We start from the raw sequence: 22,373 nt of genomic DNA on the forward strand, positions 1-22,373 counted from the left end.
TCAACTTTGACCCTGCCCCACCCCCCACTTCCGGTGTCCTTTCCTTTCGGCACCCTCCCTCCCTTCTCTTCTCTTCCCTTCTCTTTCCTTTTCCCCCATCCCCTCCCTCCACCCCTCTTCCCCCGGGCTTCCCCTCCTCCTTCCTCCCTCCCCGCTATCTCCCCTGCCCGTGGCATCTCTGCTCTCCCCTCTCGCTCTCCCACTCCCCTTCCTCCTCCTCCTCTCTTGGCAGGTCCCCGGACTCGCACACGCATAATGAACATTTGCGCGCCGGAGATCATCGCCTTCTGTGTCTCATGTGTGTGACGTCGTTTAGTGTTTTTAGTGTCCGCCGTCCCGCTACTACTTTCACTTGTGCCGTCGGATTCATCAGTGTTCTGTGCGCCGTGTCAACGTGTTTTCAGTGTTGTTATCGTCACGTGTGAACGACTCCGTGTTTTTTGTGTCTCTGTGACCTCTCTCTTTTGTCCGTCACTATGTTCATTATCATTCTCTGTTCTTATACTATTGTCAACACTATGGCTGAAGAGCGGCGTAGTGTGCCGCTGCCAGCCTACCTGATTTGTACAGGTATTCAAATAACAATAAAGTAAAAAAAAAAGATACTTGCACAATATAGCTCTCTAGAGATGTATAGCACCCACTGTTCACATCAAATCACAGTTCAGAAATTATAATATGTTCGGATCAGTCCTATAAAATGATCGTTAGTAATGGAGAAAGCCTCTTCAAGGAAACAGACAAACGCATAGCAGCAGTCATGTTGCCACTAACTCCATAAACAGGACATCTGTCAAGCAGATGTATACATAGGGACTGCAGTACCTTACAAACAACTGTCACTAACTTAGAATCACCGTAGTTATAAAACTGAAGACTCGATTTTATGCCCAAGATGTGGCAGGGGAATGGAGTACGTAGAATTAAATCTTTGTCTAGAGGAGGAGCTGAAACAGGATTGACATGTTTCATCGTCATCATCATCACACATGCATTGGAAGTCGTCTGCTGACAATAGCTACTCAGTTATTGGAGAAATATTATTCTTAGTAGTGTAGGTGTTGGTAGATTCACTGTGATCAGTGGGCTTATACAGTATGTCTGTGTTCCGACATGTGCAGAGAAAATGACTTTGTCCTCTAGTAAGGGAAGATACGGATTTGACGTGGAAACTTGTGATAGCCGTAAGGAGAATGAAAGATTTATTACATCGAAAATTATGTCCAGTCATAAGAATGCTACAAATTTTGATATTTCCAGAGCCACCATCGTCAGGAGGGAATATTTCCAATATTTCTCTCATTGTCGAATGTCGTCAGACTGAGGTTGTAATCATAATATGTAATTATAAGTATAGTGACAAAATATATGTGACTGGTTTCCTAGGACGATCCTGCTTGGGGTGAGCGAGTGCGCATTGCGGCGGTATCCTGTGTCCGGAACGATTGACTTTTCTGGTCTATGGCGGGAGCCGTCCGAACGAGAGAGAGTGGCTGGTGTACAGGATTGTAGCTAACATAACCGTGTCGCCCTCTGTGAGGCTTAATGTCAAACTAATACTCAGTATGTGCTGGGCAGCCTCCATGATCATGCGCGTTTTCAGTAGAAATTTGAAAAGATTCATTATGGATGCATATCTGCATTGGATAATTATTCACTCTCACGTAATTTTTTTTTGGAAATTTGTGCTAAGGTCTTATGGGAGCAAACTACTGAGGTCATCAGTCCTTAAGCTTACGCACTACTTAATCTAATTTAAACTAACTTACGCTAAGGACAGCAAATACACACCCATGCCCGAGGGAGGACTCGAACTTGCGATGGGGGACCGCTCAGGCCGTGCAAGGCGCCCTAGACCGCGCGGCTACCCCGCGCGGCCATGTAAATTGTCTGGTTGACTCCTTCTACGGCCGGCCGTTGTGGCCGAGCGGTTCTAGGCGCTTCAGTCTGGAAACGCGCGACCGCTACGGTCGCAGTTTCGAATCCTGCCTCGGGCATGGGTGTGTGTGATGTCCTTAGGTTAGTTAGGTTGAAGTAGTTCTAAGTTCTAGGGGACTGATGACCTCAGATCTTAAGTCCCATAGTGCTCACAGCCATTTGAACCATTTGAACTGCTTCTACGTATTTACCGTCTTTATTTGGCTGAGAGAACATCGATTGTGGTGTGTGTTATGTGCACCGAGATGGTGATGACTTTGTAAATTAGAAGGATGGTTTGAAATCTGTTATATCATTGACATCGTTTTTAGTTAGTGGTTTGCAGCATGTACCGCCTCGCTTAAGTTTCGGGTTTCCAAAGAAATAAATTCCACTCTTTATTTTCGCAATTATAGTATGCAAGCGATCGGTAGTATACTGCTATGTGCTTGATATCGAGAACTATCGCATAAACTGTATGATATTCTAACAAACCATGTGGAAATACTTATGTTCTTGTAATCCCAGAGTCTGGAGATGGGTGTAGAAAGCATGGCAGCAGGCAAGCAAGTCGGAGCCAGAAACAGTAACGCCTTTGTGCCTTGTGGGGAACCAGCTCAACCTTTGTACACCAGTTCAAAGAGAGAGTCTGCAGTCCGCTGAGTGCACTGTGATCGACCGTCGAGGCAGCGTGTGCGGGGGCGGTTTCTTGTGACCGTTGGCCGAGAGGGATGACCGTCCGACCTCTTGGGAAATATCTAGTGATGCGAGAACTTTATACGGTGCATGCATTTATGTTTTTGTCTGTCTGCGCGGTATATACACGAGTGTCTGGTAGTCGATACCTATATGCAGGATGCAGAAGTGATGGCCGGCCGCGGTGGCCGTGTGGTTCTAGGCGCTCCATTCCGGAGCCGCGCTGCTGCTACGGTCGCAGGTTCGAATCCTGCCTCGGGCATGGGTGTGTGTGATGTCCTTAGGTTAGTTAGGTTTAAGTAGTTCTAAGTTCTAGGGGACTAATGACCACAGCAGTTGAGTCCCATAGTGCTCAGAACCAACCAGAAGTGATGATTTTGTATGGTTCAGAATAGGAATTGTGTTTACTACATCGATATGGTATTTGGTGACATAGCCCAGTTGAAGATCGGTTTCACGCTGAAAAATTCAAGCTTCCCTCTATAGTAGCAGAGCAGTGTAACAGAGATAGTGTGTTTGGGGATAGTGTCCATGTTTCATGATCTGTAGACCACTTTTGCAGGGTTTATCTGTCAGTGCAATATGACTGATGTATGTTTTATTGCGACTTGTACAAAATAGTTTTGCCACTGAAAGTCTCATCTGCAGAAAATGGCGGACAATGCTCCCACACTGGCAGCAGCAGCAGTTTGGCAGATAAATTCGGTAAGAGCCAATCAGAATGCTCCATTCACAGGACATCCTTTGTGCGGGGCATAGGAGCCTCGACGGACTGGTTCGAAAAAGAAGGGGAAAGGTATCTACGAAAAGTTCTGTGATGTCTGAGAGTAACGTGATGTCTTCTTTGTTCGAGTCTCAGAGACATGTCCAAGCAGACCATCCATCTCTGGCAGGATGTTGTCTCTCACTGGCCGTTGTAGCTTCAGAATACTCCAGACCAACAGCTGTAGGACTCCAAAAATTCCAGCCATTTTTCTCGTCTGTGGGACAGAATTGTTCTGATTTTACTGTCTGTGCTTAGACACCAGCGTGCGCTTCAAGAAGTGAGAAAAATAACGTGCTTGAGTTCAGCAGCAGCAAATATAAAACTAAGTCCACACACCAGTTCAGAAAAAGTTATGAACACCACAGCAGCTATAACATTCAGAAATTTTCTCTCTCTGGCAATGGCTTCAAACAAACAAATAAGACTCGAAAAGTGGCGAGGGTCCTGTTTAGAGATACAGAGATATTTATTTCGACTTCCAGATATTATCGTTTCGGCGTATAAAATCAGATATTGCAGCTGATATCGGATTCGGGATCTGTTTCCCAAAAAAGCGTGTGATGTCTCTCAGGGAGGTTTCACAAGCAACGGGTATGGTAGTACACACTGCAAAACTGAAGCAAACGTCTGTGCAGCGATCTTTTAGAAGGTGCATTTGTAAACTGGATTTAGTAACTCCTGAAGCAGCCCGTGCTCAAAGACAAGGATATTTTCCACAAAAGCGCGCGAAGCTTCTCAGGTATGGTTTCCCATAAGTGTGTCGTCATCTTTTTAGAGTAAAAAGAAAAAGAATAATTTGTGTAAGAATGAATACACGCAGCGTTTACAGTACAGGTAACAGGCTACGATGTAATATAAAATAAATAAAATACATGTCATGTACAGACGAGATGATGACAAGAAAGCCCGCCGGTGTGGCCGTGCGGTTCTAGGCGCTACAGTCTGGAACCGAGCGACCGCTACGGTCGCAGGTTCGAATCCTGCCTCGGGCATGGATGTGTGTGATGTCCTTAGGTTAGTTAGGTTTAATTAGTTCTAAGTTCTAGGCGACTGATGACCTCAGAAGTTAAGTCGCATAGTGCTCAGAGCCATTTGAACCATGTGATGACAAGAAAAATAAGTTAGCGCCTCACTTTAGTAGTTAGTGACAGTAGCATGCACATCAGCATTTGAATTACACACCTATTATATTGACACTGCGACAATAAAACATTTACTTACTAGGAACAGTAGCATACATGAAATGAAACCCTTAATGTGAGTTCTCTTTAACGAATATATTTCCAGTTACTGCAGGAAAGATCCAACAAAAATTCCCAGAAAGAGATTTAGTTACTCTAAATAGTTGTAAAGCAAGTGCAATGCTATTATTACTCACCACACTATATTAAATCACGAAAACGGTACAAATATTTCAAAAATGTCTTAAAGCTTAAAAGAATTGTCAGTTTCTGTATTTAAAAAATGTCCGGGTAGCATACAAGTACCGTTAAGTAAGAGTTAACGTAGAATTGTTGAGTTAAAGACACCGTCAGTTGCTTCTCAAATCGACAATATTTCTGAATTTTATTCGTCAATGCTCCTCGCATTCGTCACTGAAGACTGATCAGATACTCGGCAATCCGTTTCGTGTCACAGCTGATAAACAAAAATATTTTCCTAGCTTTCTTTGTGTGGTTTTTACATCTGTCGTCATTGATGATATGAAATGAAATGATCGTATGGCATTGTTTGCCGGGAGGCCCCATGCGGGGAAGTTCGGCCGCCGTATTGCAAGTCCTTTTTAGTTGACGCCACTTCGGCGACTTGCGAGTCAATGATGATGAAATAATGATGATGAAAGACACACAACACCCAGTCATCACGAGGCAGAGAAAAATCCCTGACCCCGCCGGGAATCGAACCCGGGACCCCGTGAGCACGAAGCGAGAACGCTACCGCAAGACCACGAGCTGCGGACATTGATGATATAACAGCTATTACCTCCTCTGTGGTGACTGCATTGGAAAGTTAGGGTCTGTTAATTACTAGGAGACCCAAGACACTGCCCCTATGAGTCATCTCTCTAACTAACTGTTCATGATATTTTTAAGAAACGATGTTCGTAACAATCTCACACGAATTCCTGCCCCTGTTGTGAGTTATAATTTTGTGTTCTGCGGTTCTATAGGCAGGAAGTTGAAGTCTATCCCTAATACTATAGCATGATCAGAGAATTTGCTAGCGGTACTCTCTGAGATTTCTCTGGACTGCTCGTTTTACGTAACAGTAGCGTCCTAGCTTAGGAGACAGGAAGGTGCATCACACCCCGGATAGAATTCGCGCTGGTGCACCGTTCAGCCCGAATACGGGTTTTTAGGCGGTTTTCCATGCTAGTTTAGGCAAATGCTGGGAAGGTCCCAAGTCTACGACGCAGAAAATAAACAGTTAAAATGATATCACAAGTTTACACAATTCACAGACAGGTGGCGCACACCACTAACCTCCCTTAGACAGGTATTACACAATCAGATTTCTTTGACAAAAGTGGTTTGTCAAATACATTTGACGTAGTGTAATAGGGAACCTATGTCAAATATTGCCTTTTATCAAATTCATTTGATCCAATCTAGCGCCTCGCCTTAGATTTCATCAAAGAAAGTGATCGTCTTATGTTTGCCGAAAGTGGCTGGTGTGTATAAGCACATTGCGAAATCGGAGCTTATGGTGGAGATATAAATATGGAAAGGCATTTTAGAAGCTGGGATAAAATAATTTTTTTTCCTTGTTAGGTATGGAGATGGAAACACATTCTGTTTCTTCAAAGCGAATTGGTATAGTCTGCACTCTCATATTTCCAGGAAAGATGTAAGGCAACTTCATTTTCAATACTCATGTTTATTTGCTCATTGAAAATGAATTGCAGAAATGCTGTTGTTTGTCAAGGACAGAAAATCAGCACAGTAAGACTCATTGATGATGCAGCAGTGGCAGCTGAAAGTGAATAGAAATTGGATTTTATACCAAATGTAATGAAGCAAGTGCTAGCTGTAGATTGAGATATTTGCATATAGAAGAAAGTGTCACAAGCATACATGCTAGAGTACTAAATGCTGCAGCTGGGAAAGAGAAACATGATAGGTACGGGCAAGGCATAGAAGCAAGACAAGGCCAAAAGGTCTCAAAATGCTCAAGAACGTAAAAATCGTGCCTAGTTTTGAATGTACTAAAATGAGTCTGAAATCCGTAAAGAAATTCGCAAAACGATCTACAATCGGCATAAGCACCAGAAAGTACTTGGCAAGTAGGAGGATATACTTGTAATCAGTTCCTTTTGAACTTAAACTCATCAGATCACAATTCATTTGTCCTGTTAAAAGATTGTCGATGATACGACTGCAAGTCGGTTATTGTGAATTGTATACATTACACTGCACTTAGGTTTTATTATTATATCTTAACGTTAGCGGAAGGTGGGATATTAGTTTAATTACTTTTCGTTTTCGTACTGGAAAAGCCACTGCCCTGTTTAGCGCCTGGGAACTATGAAACTAACAGTTGTAAAAATAGCAATTATCAATTTCTTTGTCAAAGAAATTTGATAGTGTACAACCGACTTTGTGTAACTGACGAATGCGGCGACACGAAGGGTATCCTTAAAAAAAATTGACAAATCTTGAGTAGAAGGAACCTCGTAATAGACAGAATTAACGCTAAGAAGAAGAAGATTCTCCTTATTTAAGGAGCGTTCTGCCGTTACAGCTCTCGAGACAGCTGATCTATAGAAACATCCGGCTGTTACGTGTGTGAGCATTTGCAGTAAATACTGGAGGTGTATAACACACAGGAATAAATTGCATCTACTGTTGACTACAGATTTATCTGTAGATACTGTACTGCCTTTTGAATTTCTTTTACATAAGAAGAATCTATTAGACGACTCCTGTGAGGGACGCCTGCCGGCCGCTGTGTCCAAGCGGTTCTCGGCGCTTCAGTCCGGAACCACGTGACTGCTACGGTCGCAGGTTCGAATCCTGCCTCGGGCATGGATTTGTGTCATGTCCTTACGTTAGTTAGGTTTAAGTCGTTCTAAGTTCTAGGGGACTGATGACCTCAGGTGTTAAGTCCCATAGTGCTCAGAGCCATTTGAACCATTTTTGAGGGATACCTGTCACGTTTATTGTTTGCTTCTTTATCTTACTCACAAAGGCTCCCAAAGTTTCTAGGGGCTGCTTTAACTTGTTCCTGTAAACATAGTTCACTCCATCAAGTATTGCAATTACTGATTTTTTGATGCGCTACATTTCTTTAAAATTTCGTGCATACGACCACCAGGTTTTCATTCCCTGCTGGTGACGTAAAGTTACGATCTGGAACACCAGGCTTCGTACCCACTAAATGTTGGCGCGAATTAATTGTTAGCACATTTTTTTGCTTTTGTAGTTCACTGAAAATAAGCGTCCACTTGAAGATATTTTACTGAACAAATCACCATGAAAATATTCTGTTGTCCCATGACGTACCACCCCTGCCGATTTACTGTCTAAAATAAGACATTAATATTTATTGTGAAATAGAGACAGTTTTCTTGTTATACGTGTGTTTGTTCTTGTATTTCGTTTTTGCAGTACAGTTTAATTTAATGGAATCATAGAAATGCTTGTTATTAATAAAGTTACCCATGAAAGGCATTCAGCCAGAATCTGTGAATGATTCTGCACGCACATACTCTGATTACTTTTTGTTACGCCTTCAAACACTTGTTGACGGTTAGAACGGGCAACTGCTTAGGGTTTTATCATATCTGGCGTAGTTTTTGTTTCATTTTTAAATTTTCGCACTTGAAATGAGGAACAAATCTTACAGCACATAATTTGTAGTCTATGTCCTTAATGAGATTTTCACTCTGCAGCGGAGTGTGCGCTGATATGAAACTTCTTGGCAGTTTAAAACTGTGTGCCGGAACGAGACTCGCACTCGGGACCTTTGCCTTTCGCGGGCAAGTGCTCTACCAACTGAGCTACTCAGCGAAAGGCAAAGGTCCCGAGTTCGAGACTCGGTCCAGCACACAGTTTTAATCTGCCAGGAAGTTTCAGCCTATGTCCTGTTTGTGCAGTAATTTATTTGCGCACCTCCCTGTCCCACATGCTAGGGCGCTGCACGTTAAGCTATAAGTGCAGTTCTTGACAAAGCCACCTGTTTCTGAATGAGAACTGATATCCTAATGAACACACTATTAACCCTGCATTAATCTTCGACCGGCAACTGACGTGGAAAACCTACCTGCTAACCATCCAACAGAAAGCCCACAATAGACTAGAACAACTAAAACCACTAATCAGCCGAACATAGTGACTACAGCCCTTCACTGTCCTGCACACGTACAAAACACTAATCCGCCCCATCCTGTGCTATGCAAATGTTGCATGGATATCTGCCCCTCCCAAGTTCTATAAGTCTCTCCAGATCCTCGACCGCCATGCACCTCGCCTAGCTTTTCGCATCCGCTTACCCTCCCCCACAAAGAAACTCATTACATTCGCACCTCTCCTCACTCACACTAAACACCTCTGAACAATCTACACCATCTGCAAACTCGACTCCAACAGTCCTATCGTTTCCCCTCTACTTTCCCACTCTCGTGTGGTGCCGCGCCTTTTTCAACACATCCCACGAACCCTCCACTTACACACCTTCCACATGCTGTCCCAACGAAACTTCAACCATTTCCTCCTCCCAGATCATAAACTCCACCCCAACATTTACCCATCCTACCAGCTATAGATCCACCCCACCCATTCCACCTTATCAGGGCTTCCTCTCTTCCCTCCCCACATTTCCTTGCCCCGTTTTTTCCCTTCTGCTTTTCTTTCCCCAGCCCATTTTCCAATAAAAAAAAGTTCAAATGTGTGTGAAATCTTGTGGGACTTAACTGCTAAGGTCATCAGTCCCTAATCTTACACACTACTTAACCTAAATTATCCTAAGGACAAACACACACACACACACACACACACACACATGCCCGGGGGAGGATTCAAACCTCCGCCGGGATCAGCCGCACACTCCATAACTGCAGCTCCTTAGACCGCTCGGCTAATCCCGTGCATCGCCCCTTTTCCCAACAACTATTACTGTCACCAATTCCCCCCCTCTCCTCCACTGCCTCTTCTGCTCCAACAGCCACTCCTACACCATCGCTGCAATGTACCAATCCTCCATCCTTACACCACCACATTCCTGCCCTCTTCACTGGCCAGCCTTTTCCCCTCTCTATCCCATGGCAAGTCCTTCCAATTTCTAGTGACAGGAAAGTGGTTATTTCACATACCAGAGTTTCGGCAACATGTTTTGAATGTTTTAACTATGCGATTATCGTATTTCATTTTACCTTTTATTATTACTGTTATAGCCACCAGCGCAAAAAGTCATCCAACGTATATCTCAAAACTTCGATATTATTTTTCAGATTTAAAAAGTTTTAAATTCAGTGTATATATCTGTGCTATTTGTTTCTTGTTATTTTACGTACTTTACTTTTTTATTGCCTGTTGTCTGAAGAGTGGGTTGCTTGCACCGCTGACAGCCGCCCCCCCCCCCCCCTCCCCTATATGAGGCGAGGGTGGCATGTAATAACAATAAAGTCAAAAAATACTATTAAGTGATAAAAAGTCTTTTCTTAACAAAAGTAAGAGAGAAATAGACTGTGATGACCTTCTTCTTCTTCCTAATGTTTTCTCATGTCTCCACGTGTCTCCACGGGGTCGGCCTGTTATTTCTGATGTGGTAATGCTAGTGGTAGTGGATGACCGGCTGCCCTTCCTGACGCCAGACGTCTGTGATGACTATTGATGAAAAAAAATTATAACACTGTCACTGATTTCGCTATTTCTCTGTAAGGAGATGTGAGTTTAGTGGGATACTGGATGGAATAATGTGGCAGTTATTTCGATATGAATTGCTATGATGTATAGGACTTCAGTTCCATCCAAATCCTTTTAGTCTAAGTATTTACAGTGAAGAGAAAAAAAAAGAGATACGAATATTGTAGTAGTGATAATTTATTACGAACGGGTTCTTGGTTGATTAGATCGTCATTACGAAGATACTAATTGTTTAAGGGAATTAAACCATGAAAGTCTGCGTAGGTCATATCGCGAATTCTTAACTGGTGTTATGTGGCGAACTGTGTTGCACAGAAACATTTTTTAGTTAACCACCACATTTCCTTACTTAAGACTGAAAGTGACAGATTCACAGGAGCATCCGATGTTTCGAAACTTTCTGTCTGAGTGAAACTGTTTTCCACACACAGTTTAAATCTGCAAGATAGTTTCAATACAGTACTTATCCTACTTCACAAGAAAAAAGACAAAGTTCAAAAACTAGAGCTCTCTCAGTCTCCTGTGCGTGATGTACAAGTTGTTCACTAAAGTTATCATCAACCTCTTAGAAAACATACTAGAACTTAATCACGTAAACGAACAATATTGCTTTAGAAGTAATCTAGTGAAATGGACAATTTACAAACCATGACCGAAATTACGTCACGGAGTAATGAATTATCGCCTCATCTGTACCAGCAGCCTCAAGAAACAAGGCGATGATTCGGCCCATGTGAGGACAATGAAAAATGAATATGTCAATGCTACAGCTCCCCTTTAGGTTGCCTCTGAACAAGATAGAAATTCAGAATTGAAAGAGGAATCATCAAAACTATTCTCATAAGTCATGGAGAAAGTTTTTATATCTTAACTGTGAAAATGAAGAAGGAATACAGGTTTTAATGGAACGTACTTGAAGAATGGTCGTTTTGACGACAACGTTATGCTGTTTATTTGAACAATGAATGGAAGAATTCAGTAGGACAAGTTTGAAAGTAAGTTACAATACCGCGAAAATAATGTATAATTAACTCATAGAAAAGAAAATAGTATCAGTTAACGATGAAGTGACTGAAGCAGTGCAATTTTAGAGAATGACTTGGATGGACAGTAACTGAAAGGAAAAAAAAATAGACTGGAGTCCTTCTAGTAAATTATATAGAATTTTTAAAAGCAAGCGTTTAATGTGGTTGAAACGGAAAGTTTAGAAACAGTTCATATTGCCAGTTTTTACTTACAGCAGTGAGAAAGGTACTTTGAATGCGAAAACCGTACAAAAACTGAGGCTTACTCAGCAAACGATGGAGAAAAGTATGTCGGGAATTGCTATTTGAGAGAAGAAACTTAACTAATGCATAAGGGAGAACAGATTGGAGAGCAAGAAGTAAATGTAACTAATGAAACAGAAGTGGAATGAGGGGCACATGTAAATATATAGGTGAATGGTAGGTGGACCAAGGAAGTTATTTGTTGGATTCCAGGAGGTCATAAAAGACAGGGACTACGGTTAACTGAAGGTGGTAGATGACATTAGAGGACATGAAGGAACAGTACGGCTGCAAATGTTTGCAAACGAAGCTATAATTATGGCATTAATCTGGAGTGCCTCAGGGACAGGAACTGAAAATTATCTGAACCAGCCCCCAGACGAGAATGAATTATGAGGGTTGGAACTTAAATACTGGCAACTATTTATTCCCAACCGATACAAAAGAGTTACATGTTTGCACCTGTTACTGTCCTACAAAGTAGTCACCAGCGTTGTGAAGAACCCGTTGCCAGAACCCGTTGCCAGCGATGTGGAAGGTATAGTCTACCTTTAGCAGAGCCTGTTCTGTTGATGGTGCGAATGGAGCGATCTAAAGTTATAGTGATTCTCGTGTACGACTGTGATGGTGTTATCCTAACGCATTACGTTCTTCCACGGCAGACCGTCAATGCGCAGCATTACTGTTCGTTTTTGGAGCATCACCTGCGACCAGCTTTGCGAAAGAAGCGGCGACACTTTCTGCGCAACCCACCCATCATTTTGCACGACAATGCGCGGGCGCATACAGCGCAAACTGTGGCTGCTCTGTTCGGTCGATGGGACTGGGAAATACTGTACCGTCCACCACACTCACCAGACTTAAGTCCTTGTGACTTTGATTTGATTCCGAAGATGAAGGAACCACTTCGTGGCATTCGCTTCAGAACAGTTCCAGAGATTCGACAGGCAGTAGACTGCTCCATCCGCACCATCAACAGAACAGCCTCTGCTAACGGTATACTACACCTTCCACATCGCTGGCAACGGGTTCTTCACAACGCTGGTGACTACTTTGAAGGACAGTAACAAGTGCAAACATGTAACTCTTTTGTATCGGTTGTGAATAAATAGTTGCCACTATTTAAGTTCTAACCCTTGTATCCACTGCCATAGCTCTATGGTATTATTTCTCATCGTTATTTGTTTCCGTCTTTGTCGCTGATAGCTTACTGCTTCTAATTCTCAACGGATATATTTGTACTGCACAAAAAGAAACGTTCAAAATAAATGAAAAGGAATCGTTTTTGAGAAAAGGTTCGTTTCCAGCACCGTTCATCAACAGTACATGTTTCCCGGTCACGGCAACATCCCAAAAGCAGCCGTTTATGTTGTGGTGTAAACGTCAGCCTACACATGAGACGGTAATTCAGTAGTTCAGCTCTGGTAGTCTCCGACCAATGGAGCAGGAAGATAGAATGTTGCAGGGAGTCCATTACTTGTTCTCGAAAGGCAGGCGCGGATGTGAAGGAGTTACGATGTGCTTGATGCACAGCACGGTGATCCTCCCTTGTGGAGGTCAGACGTGGTCGATCGAAACCTTAACGACGAGTGTGCCTGCGTTCACGTTCTCATGCAGTCCAACATCAGGCCACTGTTACATCTGAAAGTCCCACAATTATGGACATTGCACGCGGCAAATGGAGACCCAAACTCAGTCCCCTTTCTAACCCGTCAGGTGCAGGTAACGCTGCCCTGAAAAGAATGAACATTTCGCAGAAGGAAACAAGGTTAAAAATGGCTCTGAGTAGTATGGGACTTAACATCTGAGGTCATCAGTCCCATAGAACTTAGAACTACTTAAACCTAACTAATCTAAGGACATCACACACATCCATGCCCGAGGCAGGATTCGAACCAGCGACCGTAGCGGTCGTGCGGTTCCAGACTGAAGCGCCTAGAACCGCTCGGCCACACTGGCCACCAGGAAACAAGGAAGTTGTGCATTTCGGGAAATACTAGTAATTGAATTACCCTGCCTTGGAGCACTCTGTGACGCCTTCAGAAGTTACACGTGGTGTTTAAGGGAGAGCTGTGCACATGATGGACAAAACACGAGGTATTTAAGGGAGTGCTGTGCACAGGATGAACAAGAGAGGAAAGTTCACCATCAGAATTTCGGAATCACATGCATGATCATTTGATCTCCTATGTTTAAGGGAGAGCTGTGCACATGATGGACAAAATACGAGGTATTTAAGGGAGAGTTGTGCACAGGATGAACAGAAGACGAAATTTCACTATCAGAATATCGGCATCACATGCATGATCATTTGATCTCCTATGTTTAAAGGTTATTGTGCTTCTTATGTGTTACCATGTCAAAAATCAACAGTATAAGTCCCTGTGGTACGTAAGAGACAGAAATTTGATGGTAGGGGCAAATACAAACAAGCTGGTCGATTTCTGGTTTGAAGAGCGGTATTAAAACCTGAAATAGCATTCTTGAATTGTTTTTGTTCCAGATGAATGGAACTCGGCACATGTAGTATTGTTAGTCCTTTATGTTTTCTTGATTGCAAATACAAGTTCAGATGTAGCATTTCTTTGTTACGTCTTTATTACTCTTTCGCCATTTGACAGTACATAATTCACGTACTCCTAGTGAATGAGTTGCAACGCTGGTCAGTTTATAGATTTGTATTTTTTCATTTTTTTCTTTAATTTTCCGGTTCTACTGAAAAAAACGTGTGTGTGAAATCTTATGGGACTAAATTGCTAAGGCCATCAGTCCCTAAGCTTACACACTACTTAACTGAAATTATCCTAAGGACAAACACACAAACCCATGCCCGAGAGAGGACTTGAACCTCCGCCAGGACCAGCCACACAATACATGACTGCAGCGCCTTAGACCGCTCGGCTAACCCCACGCGGCAGTTCTACTGATTTACACAATTTTAATGTAATTGACTTTACTATTGAGAGACTCTGCAGACCAGTGCATACTAATCAGTGTCTTACTGTTTCTTTATGGGTTAAACATAATGAACTGTGGGTGGTCTGATATGAAATTTATTGAATTTGCCCTCATGTGGCCTGCACATGCTTCATGAAATTATAACTGTACACCAGTCATTAGTCTGAGTTTAGGATACCATAACGATGTTCCTTGTGACTGCAGAGTATTCCATTGTAGAGCTATCTGCAGGTAGAGAGTTGGAAAAAAACGGTTAACAACTGTTCGTGGTAAATATGGAGCAACAGTGTGAGACTTGACAGGTATTATCAACGGAATCAACTCTTATGGATAATACAGAGCAAAAGATTGGTCGTAAAAGTGAATGTTGATGGAAAAGATTTTACAAACGTTGCAGTACACCAGCATCACCAAACATGTGAAAAAGGCAAACAACGGCATTCAGTGTCTATTGGGAATTTTTGATATTTTGTGAAGCAAGTGTAGCAAAATATTTGAATCCGTACCTTGTTATTATAAGATCTCAAAATGTCGTTTACTCTTAAGCTCCTTCTCTCGTATCTTAAGACTCCATACTCAAGTTAAATGATGAGAAATTCATCGTCATGAGCAGCTTAGTAGCCAAGGCCAGCAATGTGCCTTCAAGCCTTCAAAATAGGAGGTAGGTGGCTTGTATGGAGCCTTCTTATAAAGGCAGCCATATGGTTGCCTTAGCTGTATGCAGACTGTAATAAAACGATATCGGTGAACCTCGAGGAATTGTAGCGGGTGTTTTGAGAATCAGATTAAGGATAGGAAATCCGTGTCCGCAAACGCCATCAGTTGTAGGGGCCATAGTCTGACGCTGGCCCAAGCATCAAGGAACTGTAGCGGGCGTTTTGAGAATCAAATTAAGGATAGAAAATCCATACCTGGAAACGCCATCAGTTGTAGGAGCCGTAGTCTGATGCTAGCCCAAGCCTCTCGGTGTTTACGTTAGTACGCCATAGCAGTGCCTGTCTGTTAAGAAGTACGATGAAATGTTCCATCGAACATGCAAGCATGCTAGAGAAATGTAGCATCGTACTTCTTAATAACACAGACACTGCTATTTCGTATTAATTTGCACTAGACTCTCAATAAAATAAATCCTCCCTGGACAGGAATATACGCAACGTACAGGTTATGACACATGGACGACGACGTATGGAAGTTTGGGTCTGGCCGTGATTCGTGCACGGATGGCCGAAGCAGTTAAGGCGTCCGCTCGTGTAAAGCGGGAAATCCGGGTGCGAGTCCCGGTCCGACACAAATTTCCACTGTCGACATTCCAATGTACAGAAGAAGGCAGTTCATATTCGAAACTGCGAATACATTTTCTGTGTTTATGTTAAGTTGTATGCTTTATAGTTTTGGTGCGATAGAGGTAGACATGTTTGAAGTCATGTAACACTCTAACTGTTGTCAAGCTCATTCTGTGATGTTCCGTTTGTTCCGTCGGCGTTCAAACTCACGTTTAATAATTAAATCTTTGCTTGTTCCAAGTTCCAGCAACAAAGAGAATATTTCCTCCCGGCTTTGTGAAGGCTTGGAATACCAATCCCTACAAGCATTACTGGCCATTTACTAAAAAATGACAAGGTAATTCACAAATATTTGGTAAGATTTATTTCAGCTGACAATATTAAAACCTAACCACAGATCTATAAAGAAGGTATAATCACAAGTTTCAGTGATTGAATAAAAAATTCATCCGTCAGTTTCTTCTGGATAGGTACCACACCCTCGATGAATTTGAAGAACGCTCTCTTTTATTCAGAATTACAAAAAAGTGTATCTCAAGTGTAAACCGTTTTCTAGCTTTCTGTAAAGAAAAGTTTTACTTATTATTTCTTTGTCTACAAATTAAGAACATATTCTTGCTAATAGTTTAGGAACATTGTTTGGTTCTTTCGGAGTGATATGTTCATTTATGTTTTCAAAAAATCAGTTTCTTTTAATTAAGGAAGGTAAAGTTCCGCATTATGGCCCTAGAGAGGCCAATCGAGCCCGACCAACCGCCGTTCCGTTCTCTGCCAATGACGTCATCGGATCAGCACACACCATGTCCCAGTCGTTGTGTTTCTTGACGTTGGAACCGCCACTAATCGGTGGAGTAACTCCTCACTTGACCTCACGAAGCTGAGTGCACTCCGTAACAGACCTCCCACCAAGTAAAAATCCCTTGCAGTACTGCACGGCAGGTCCCCGCATGGCAGTCAGCCTCAAAGACCAATCAGCTACGGAGGCGGAGTGTTTGTAATCGTTGAGAGCTAAATAGTGTAATGGTTCGTGACAAAATTGAGTATTCACGCTGAAGGAGGAAAAATTATAACTTCGCTGTCGAACGGATAGCCTAGCGACAGGCGTTGGTCCCTCTAACTTCGGCGCTCTGCAGCGTTCTTGGATGGCGTGTTTGGACATGGTTTCCTATCCTCAATTTGTTCCTCCAAGCACCCTATAAACTACTCGAGGTATGTCCGTGTGTGTTGCTACAATCTGCATGTTTTAGGATTTCATGGCCGAACCCTGTTGCCATGAACGGGTGTTGATGACAGGAATAAGAGGGTGGAGAGGGGGGGGGGGGGGAGGGAAAGAGAGAGACACCTACCGGCTATGGAGATATACAATGTAGCGTTTTCATGACGGCATAGTTCCTTTGATATACCTTCTAGGCATCCAGCTATATGCCTGTCCTACTTCGCGCTGTGGTTCATGAGATTCCTAACTCGAACCATGGAAAATTGTTCGATATGACTCAGCCAGTTGCCACATGTAGTGAGAAACCAACACCAGCTATACCGGCACGTTGAGCTGTGAGAGTTCGTTTCTTCTAAGCGACAATAGGAACTAGAATGAGATTTTCACTCTGCAGCGGAGTGTGCGCTGATATGAAACTTCCTGGCAGATTAAAACTGTGTGCCCGCGAAAGGCAAAGGTCCCGAGTTCGAGTCTCTGTCCGGCACACAGTTTGACAATAGGAACTGATGACCAGATATGCCAGCGTTCATAAGTACTCTAGTTTACTGAGTATCAGATGACCGCACAGTTGAAAGTTTCTGAAGCAAACGCAACTTCGGTGACGTACATGGTTCTACTTCGTGCATATCTGTTATAGGGAACAGCAGCGGCTTACAAAAAGCAAATTAGTGTTAGCATAGGCCATACAAGCGAAGAAGCCGGCGTGCGAGACTTGCCTGGAGGCGGCGCCGGGCCTGCGCGACGTGGGCCGCATGGCGGCGCCGGGCACGGCGGCCTCGGTGGGGAAGAACGTGGCGCCGTAGAAGTCCAGCCCGTTCTGCAGCAGCACCGTCGACTCGTCCAGCGACGCCAGCGTCACGCGGATCAGCGGCGGCGGCCCGCCGGACGCCGCCTTCTCGCCTGAAATAGCGCACTGCAATCAGGACCTGCGTACCGCCACGGCTCTCAGCCACTCGCACAGAGTGTGCAAACAGCAGCGCAACCTTATACACTATCTGATCGGAAGTAATACGGAACTGACCACTAAATGCCACGAGAGGTGGACCCGGAGGTATTAAAGGTGGTGGGAAGTAGTGTGTCGTCAGTAGAGAAGCAATAACAGCAGAATGAGTGACTTCGAATGTGGAGTAGTCATTGGATGTCACATGAGTAAGGGGAATTTCAACCATGTTGCTGTTATTGGTTGTTGCTGATGTGATTGTGAAGTGGAAACGCGAAGGAACAACCACAGCTAAATCGTGACCAGGCAGGCCTCTTGTACTGACAGACACGCACCGTCATGATTTCCGTAAATCCCTGCAGGCAAATGCCGGGATGGATCCAGAATGAGATTTTCACTCTGCAGCGGAGTGTGCGTTGATGTGAAACTTCCTGGCAGACTAAAACTGTGGGCCGGGATGGATCTTTTGAAAGGGTCTGGCCGACATCTACATCTACATCTACATCTATACTCCGCGAGCCACCTTACGGTGTGTGGCGGAGGGTACTTATTGTACCACTATCTGATCCCCCCTTCCCTGTTCCATTCACGAATTGTGCGTGGGAAGAACGACTGCTTGTAAGTCTCCGTATTTGCTCTAATTTCTCGGATCTTTTCGTTGTGATCATTACGCGAGATATATGTGGGCGGAAGTAATATGTTGCCCATCTCTTCCCGGAATGTGATCTCTCGTAATTTCGATAATAAACCTCTCCGTATTGCGTAACGCCTTTCTTGAAGTGTCCGCCACTGGAGCTTGTTCAGCATCTCCGTAACGCTCTCGCGATGACTAAATGTCCCCATGACGAATCGCGCTGCTTTTCGCTGGATCATGTCTATCTCTTCTATTAATCCAACCTGGTAAGGGTCCCATACTGATGAGCAATACTCAAGAATCGGACGAACAAGCATTTTGTAAGCTACTTCTTTCGTCGATGAGTCACATTTTCTTAGAATTCTTCCTATGAATCTCAACCTGGCGCCTGCTTTTCCCACTATTTGTTTTATGTGATCATTCCACTTCAGATCGCTCCGGATAGTAACTCCTAAATATTTTACGGTCGTTACCGCTTCCAATGATTTACCACCTATGGCATAATCGTACTGGAATGGATTTCTGCCCCTATGTATGCGCATTATATTACATTTATCTACGTTTAGGGAAAGCTGCCAGCTGTCGCACCATGCATTAATCCTCTGCAGGTCTTCCTGGAGTACGTACGAGTCTTCTGATGTTGCTACTTTCTTGTAGACAACCGTGTCATCTGCAAATAGCCTCACGGAGCTACTGATGTTGTCAACTAAGTCATTTATGTATATTGTAAACAATAAAGGTCCTATCACGCTTCCTTGCGGTACTCCCGAAATTACCTCTACATCTGCAGATTTTGAACCGTTAAGAATGACATGTTGTGTTCTTTCTTCTAGGAAATCCTGAATCCAATCACAAACCTGGTCCGATATTCCGTAAGCTCGTATTTTTTTCACTAAACGTAAGTGCGGAACCGTATCAAATGCCTTCCTGAAGTCCAGGAATACGGCATCAATCTGCTCGCCAGTGTCTACGGCACTGTGAATTTCTTGGGCAAATAGGGCGAGCTGAGTTTCACATGATCTCTGTTTGCGGAATCCATGTTGGTTATGATGAAGGAGATTTGTATTATCTAAGAACGTCATAATACGAGAACACAAAACATGTTCCATTATTCTACAACAGATTGACGTAAGCGAAATAGGCCTATAATTATTCGCATCTGATTTATGACCCTTCTTGAAAATGGGAACGACCTGCGCTTTCTTCCAGTCGCTAGGTACTTTACGTTCTTCCAGCGATCTACGATAAATTGCTGATAGAAAGGGGGCAAGTTCTTTAGCATAATCACTGTAGAATCTTAAGGGTATCTCGTCTGGTCCGGATGCTTTTCCGCTACTAAGTGATAGCAGTTGTTTTTCAATTCCGATATCGTTTATTTCAATATTTTCCATTTTGGCGTCCGTGCGACGGCTGAAGTCAGGGACCGTATTACGATTTTCCGCAGTGAAACAGTTTCGGAACACTGAATTCAGTATTTCTGCCTTTCTTCGGTCGTCCTCTGTTTCGGTGCCATCGTGGTCAACGAGTGACTGAATAGGGGATTTAGATCCGCTTACCGATTTTACATATGACCAAAACTTTTTAGGGTTCTTGTTTAGATTGTTTGCCAATGTTTTATGTTCGAATTCGTTGAATGCTTCTCTCATTGCTCTCTTTACGCTCTTTTTCGCTTCGTTCAGCTTTTCCTTATCAGCTATGATTCGACTACTCTTAAACCTATGATGAAGCTTTCTTTGTTTCCGTAGTACCTTTCGTACATGATTGTTATACCACGGTGGATCTTTCCCCTCGCTTTGGACCTTAGTCGGTACGAACTTATCTAAGGCGTACTGGACGATGTTTCTGAATTTTTTCCATTTTTGTTCCACATCCACTTCCTCAGAAATGAACGTTTGATGGTGGTCACTCAGATATTCTGCGATTTGTGCCCTATCACTCTTGTTAAGCAAATATATTTTCCTTCCTTTCTTGGCATTTCTTATTACACTTGTAGTCATTGATGCAACCACTGACTTATGATCACTGATACCCTCTTCTACATTCACGGAGTCGAAAAGTTCCGGTCTATTTGTTGCTATGAGGTCTAAAACGTTAGCTTCACGAGTTGGTTCTCTAACTATCTGCTCGAAGTAATTCTCGGACAAGGCAGTCAGGATAATGTCACAAGAGTCTCTGTCCCTGGCTCCAGTTCTGATTGTGTGACTATCCCATTCTATACCTGGTACATTGAAGTCTCCCCCTATAACAATAGTATGATCACGAAACTTCTTCACGACGTTCTGCAGGTTCTCTCTGAGGCGCTCAACTACTACGGTTGCTGATGCAGGTGGTCTATAGAAGCATCCGACTATCATATCTGACCCACCTTTGATACTTAGCTTAACCCAGATTATTTCACATTCGCATTCGCTAATAACTTCACTGGATATTATTGAATTCTTTACTGCTATAAATACTCCTCCACCATTGGCGTTTATCCTATCCTTGGGGTATATATTCCATTCTGTGTCTAGGATTTCGTTACTGTTCACTTCCGGTTTTAACCAACTTTCCGTTCCTAATACTATATGCGCACTATTTCCTTCAATAAGAGATACTAATTCAGGAACCTTGCCCTGGATACTCCTGCAGTTTACCAATATTACGTTAACTTTTCCTGTTTTTGGTCTCTGAGGACGGACGTTCTTTATCAACGATGATAATGTCCTCTCTGGTAAGCCGTCAGGTATTTTATCGTTTCGCCCAAGGGGGGATCCCTCTAACCTAAAAAACCCCCGTGTGCACGCCACACGTACTCTGCTACCCTAGTAGCTGCTTCCGGTGTGTAGTGCACGCCTGACCTGTCTAGTGGGGCCCTACAGTTCTCCAACCAATAACGGAGGTCGATGAATTTGCAACCATTATAGTCGCAGAGTCGTCTGAGCCTCTGGTTTAGACCCTCCACACGGCTCCAAACCAGAGGACCGCGATCGACTCTGGGCACTATGCTGCAGATATTAAGCTCAGCTTGCACTCCGCGTGCGATGCTGGTTGTCTTCACCAAATCAGCCAGCCGCCGGAAGGAACCAAGGATGGCCTCAGAACCCAAGCGGCAGGCGTCATTCGTTCCGACATGTGCTACTATCTGCAGCCGGTCACACCCAGTGCGTTCAATAGCTGCCGGAAGGGCCTCCTCCACATTACGGACGAGACCCCCCGGCAAGCACACCGAGTGCACACTGGCATTCTTCCCCGACCTACCCGCTATTTTCCTGAGGGGCTCCATAACCCGCCTAACGTTGGAGCTCCCTATAACTAATAGGCCCGCCCTCTGTGACTGTCGGGACCTTGCCGGAGAATCGGCCACTGGCCCAACAGGCGAGGCATCCTGTGGTGGCTCGGAAACGATGTCATCACCACTAGGAAGCACCCCGTACCTGTTGGAAAGGGGTAAGGCAGCTGCCACGCGGCCAGATCCCACCTTCGCCTTTCGGCCAGGCACGCGCGAGCCCACCACTGTCCGCCATTCACCCTGCAGTGATGGCTGACCGGTAAGATGCTCACTGCCGGAAGACGCAGCGACATCAGGGGTTCCATGTGATTCCAAGGCCACCGAAGTAGGCATAGGTCTCACCACAGTTGCCCCAACGCCACTACGAGCCGACGCCTGCGCCTCGAGCTCGATGAGCCTAACAGACAAAGCCTCCACCTGCCCCCGAAGAGTGGCCAATTCTCCTTGCGTCCGCTCACAACAACCACAGTCCCTACACATGACTACGTTTACCCTACCCTATACGGTGACAAATTCCCAAGATAATCTTCTAATGAGCTACTCTGATAATCAAGAAACACT

General features: G+C 43.9%; 1 protein-coding gene across 1 annotated transcript in view; it reads right to left on the bottom strand.

Moving 5' to 3' along the window:
• The window catches only part of LOC126184372 (uncharacterized), a gene marked incomplete at its 5' end in the record, with an annotated part of 143,109 nt that overhangs the window by 24,100 nt on the left and 96,636 nt on the right, over positions 1-22,373 (bottom strand). Inside the window, one exon of the mRNA XM_049926757.1 lies at positions 17,684-17,867. Coding sequence (XP_049782714.1) covers positions 17,684-17,867 — 184 coding nt within the window. The remainder of the gene's footprint in view (positions 1-17,683; positions 17,868-22,373) is intronic.

The sequence above is a fragment of the Schistocerca cancellata genome, chromosome 4 (assembly GCF_023864275.1).
Source record: "Schistocerca cancellata isolate TAMUIC-IGC-003103 chromosome 4, iqSchCanc2.1, whole genome shotgun sequence".
Taxonomy (NCBI): Eukaryota; Metazoa; Arthropoda; class Insecta; order Orthoptera; family Acrididae; genus Schistocerca; species Schistocerca cancellata.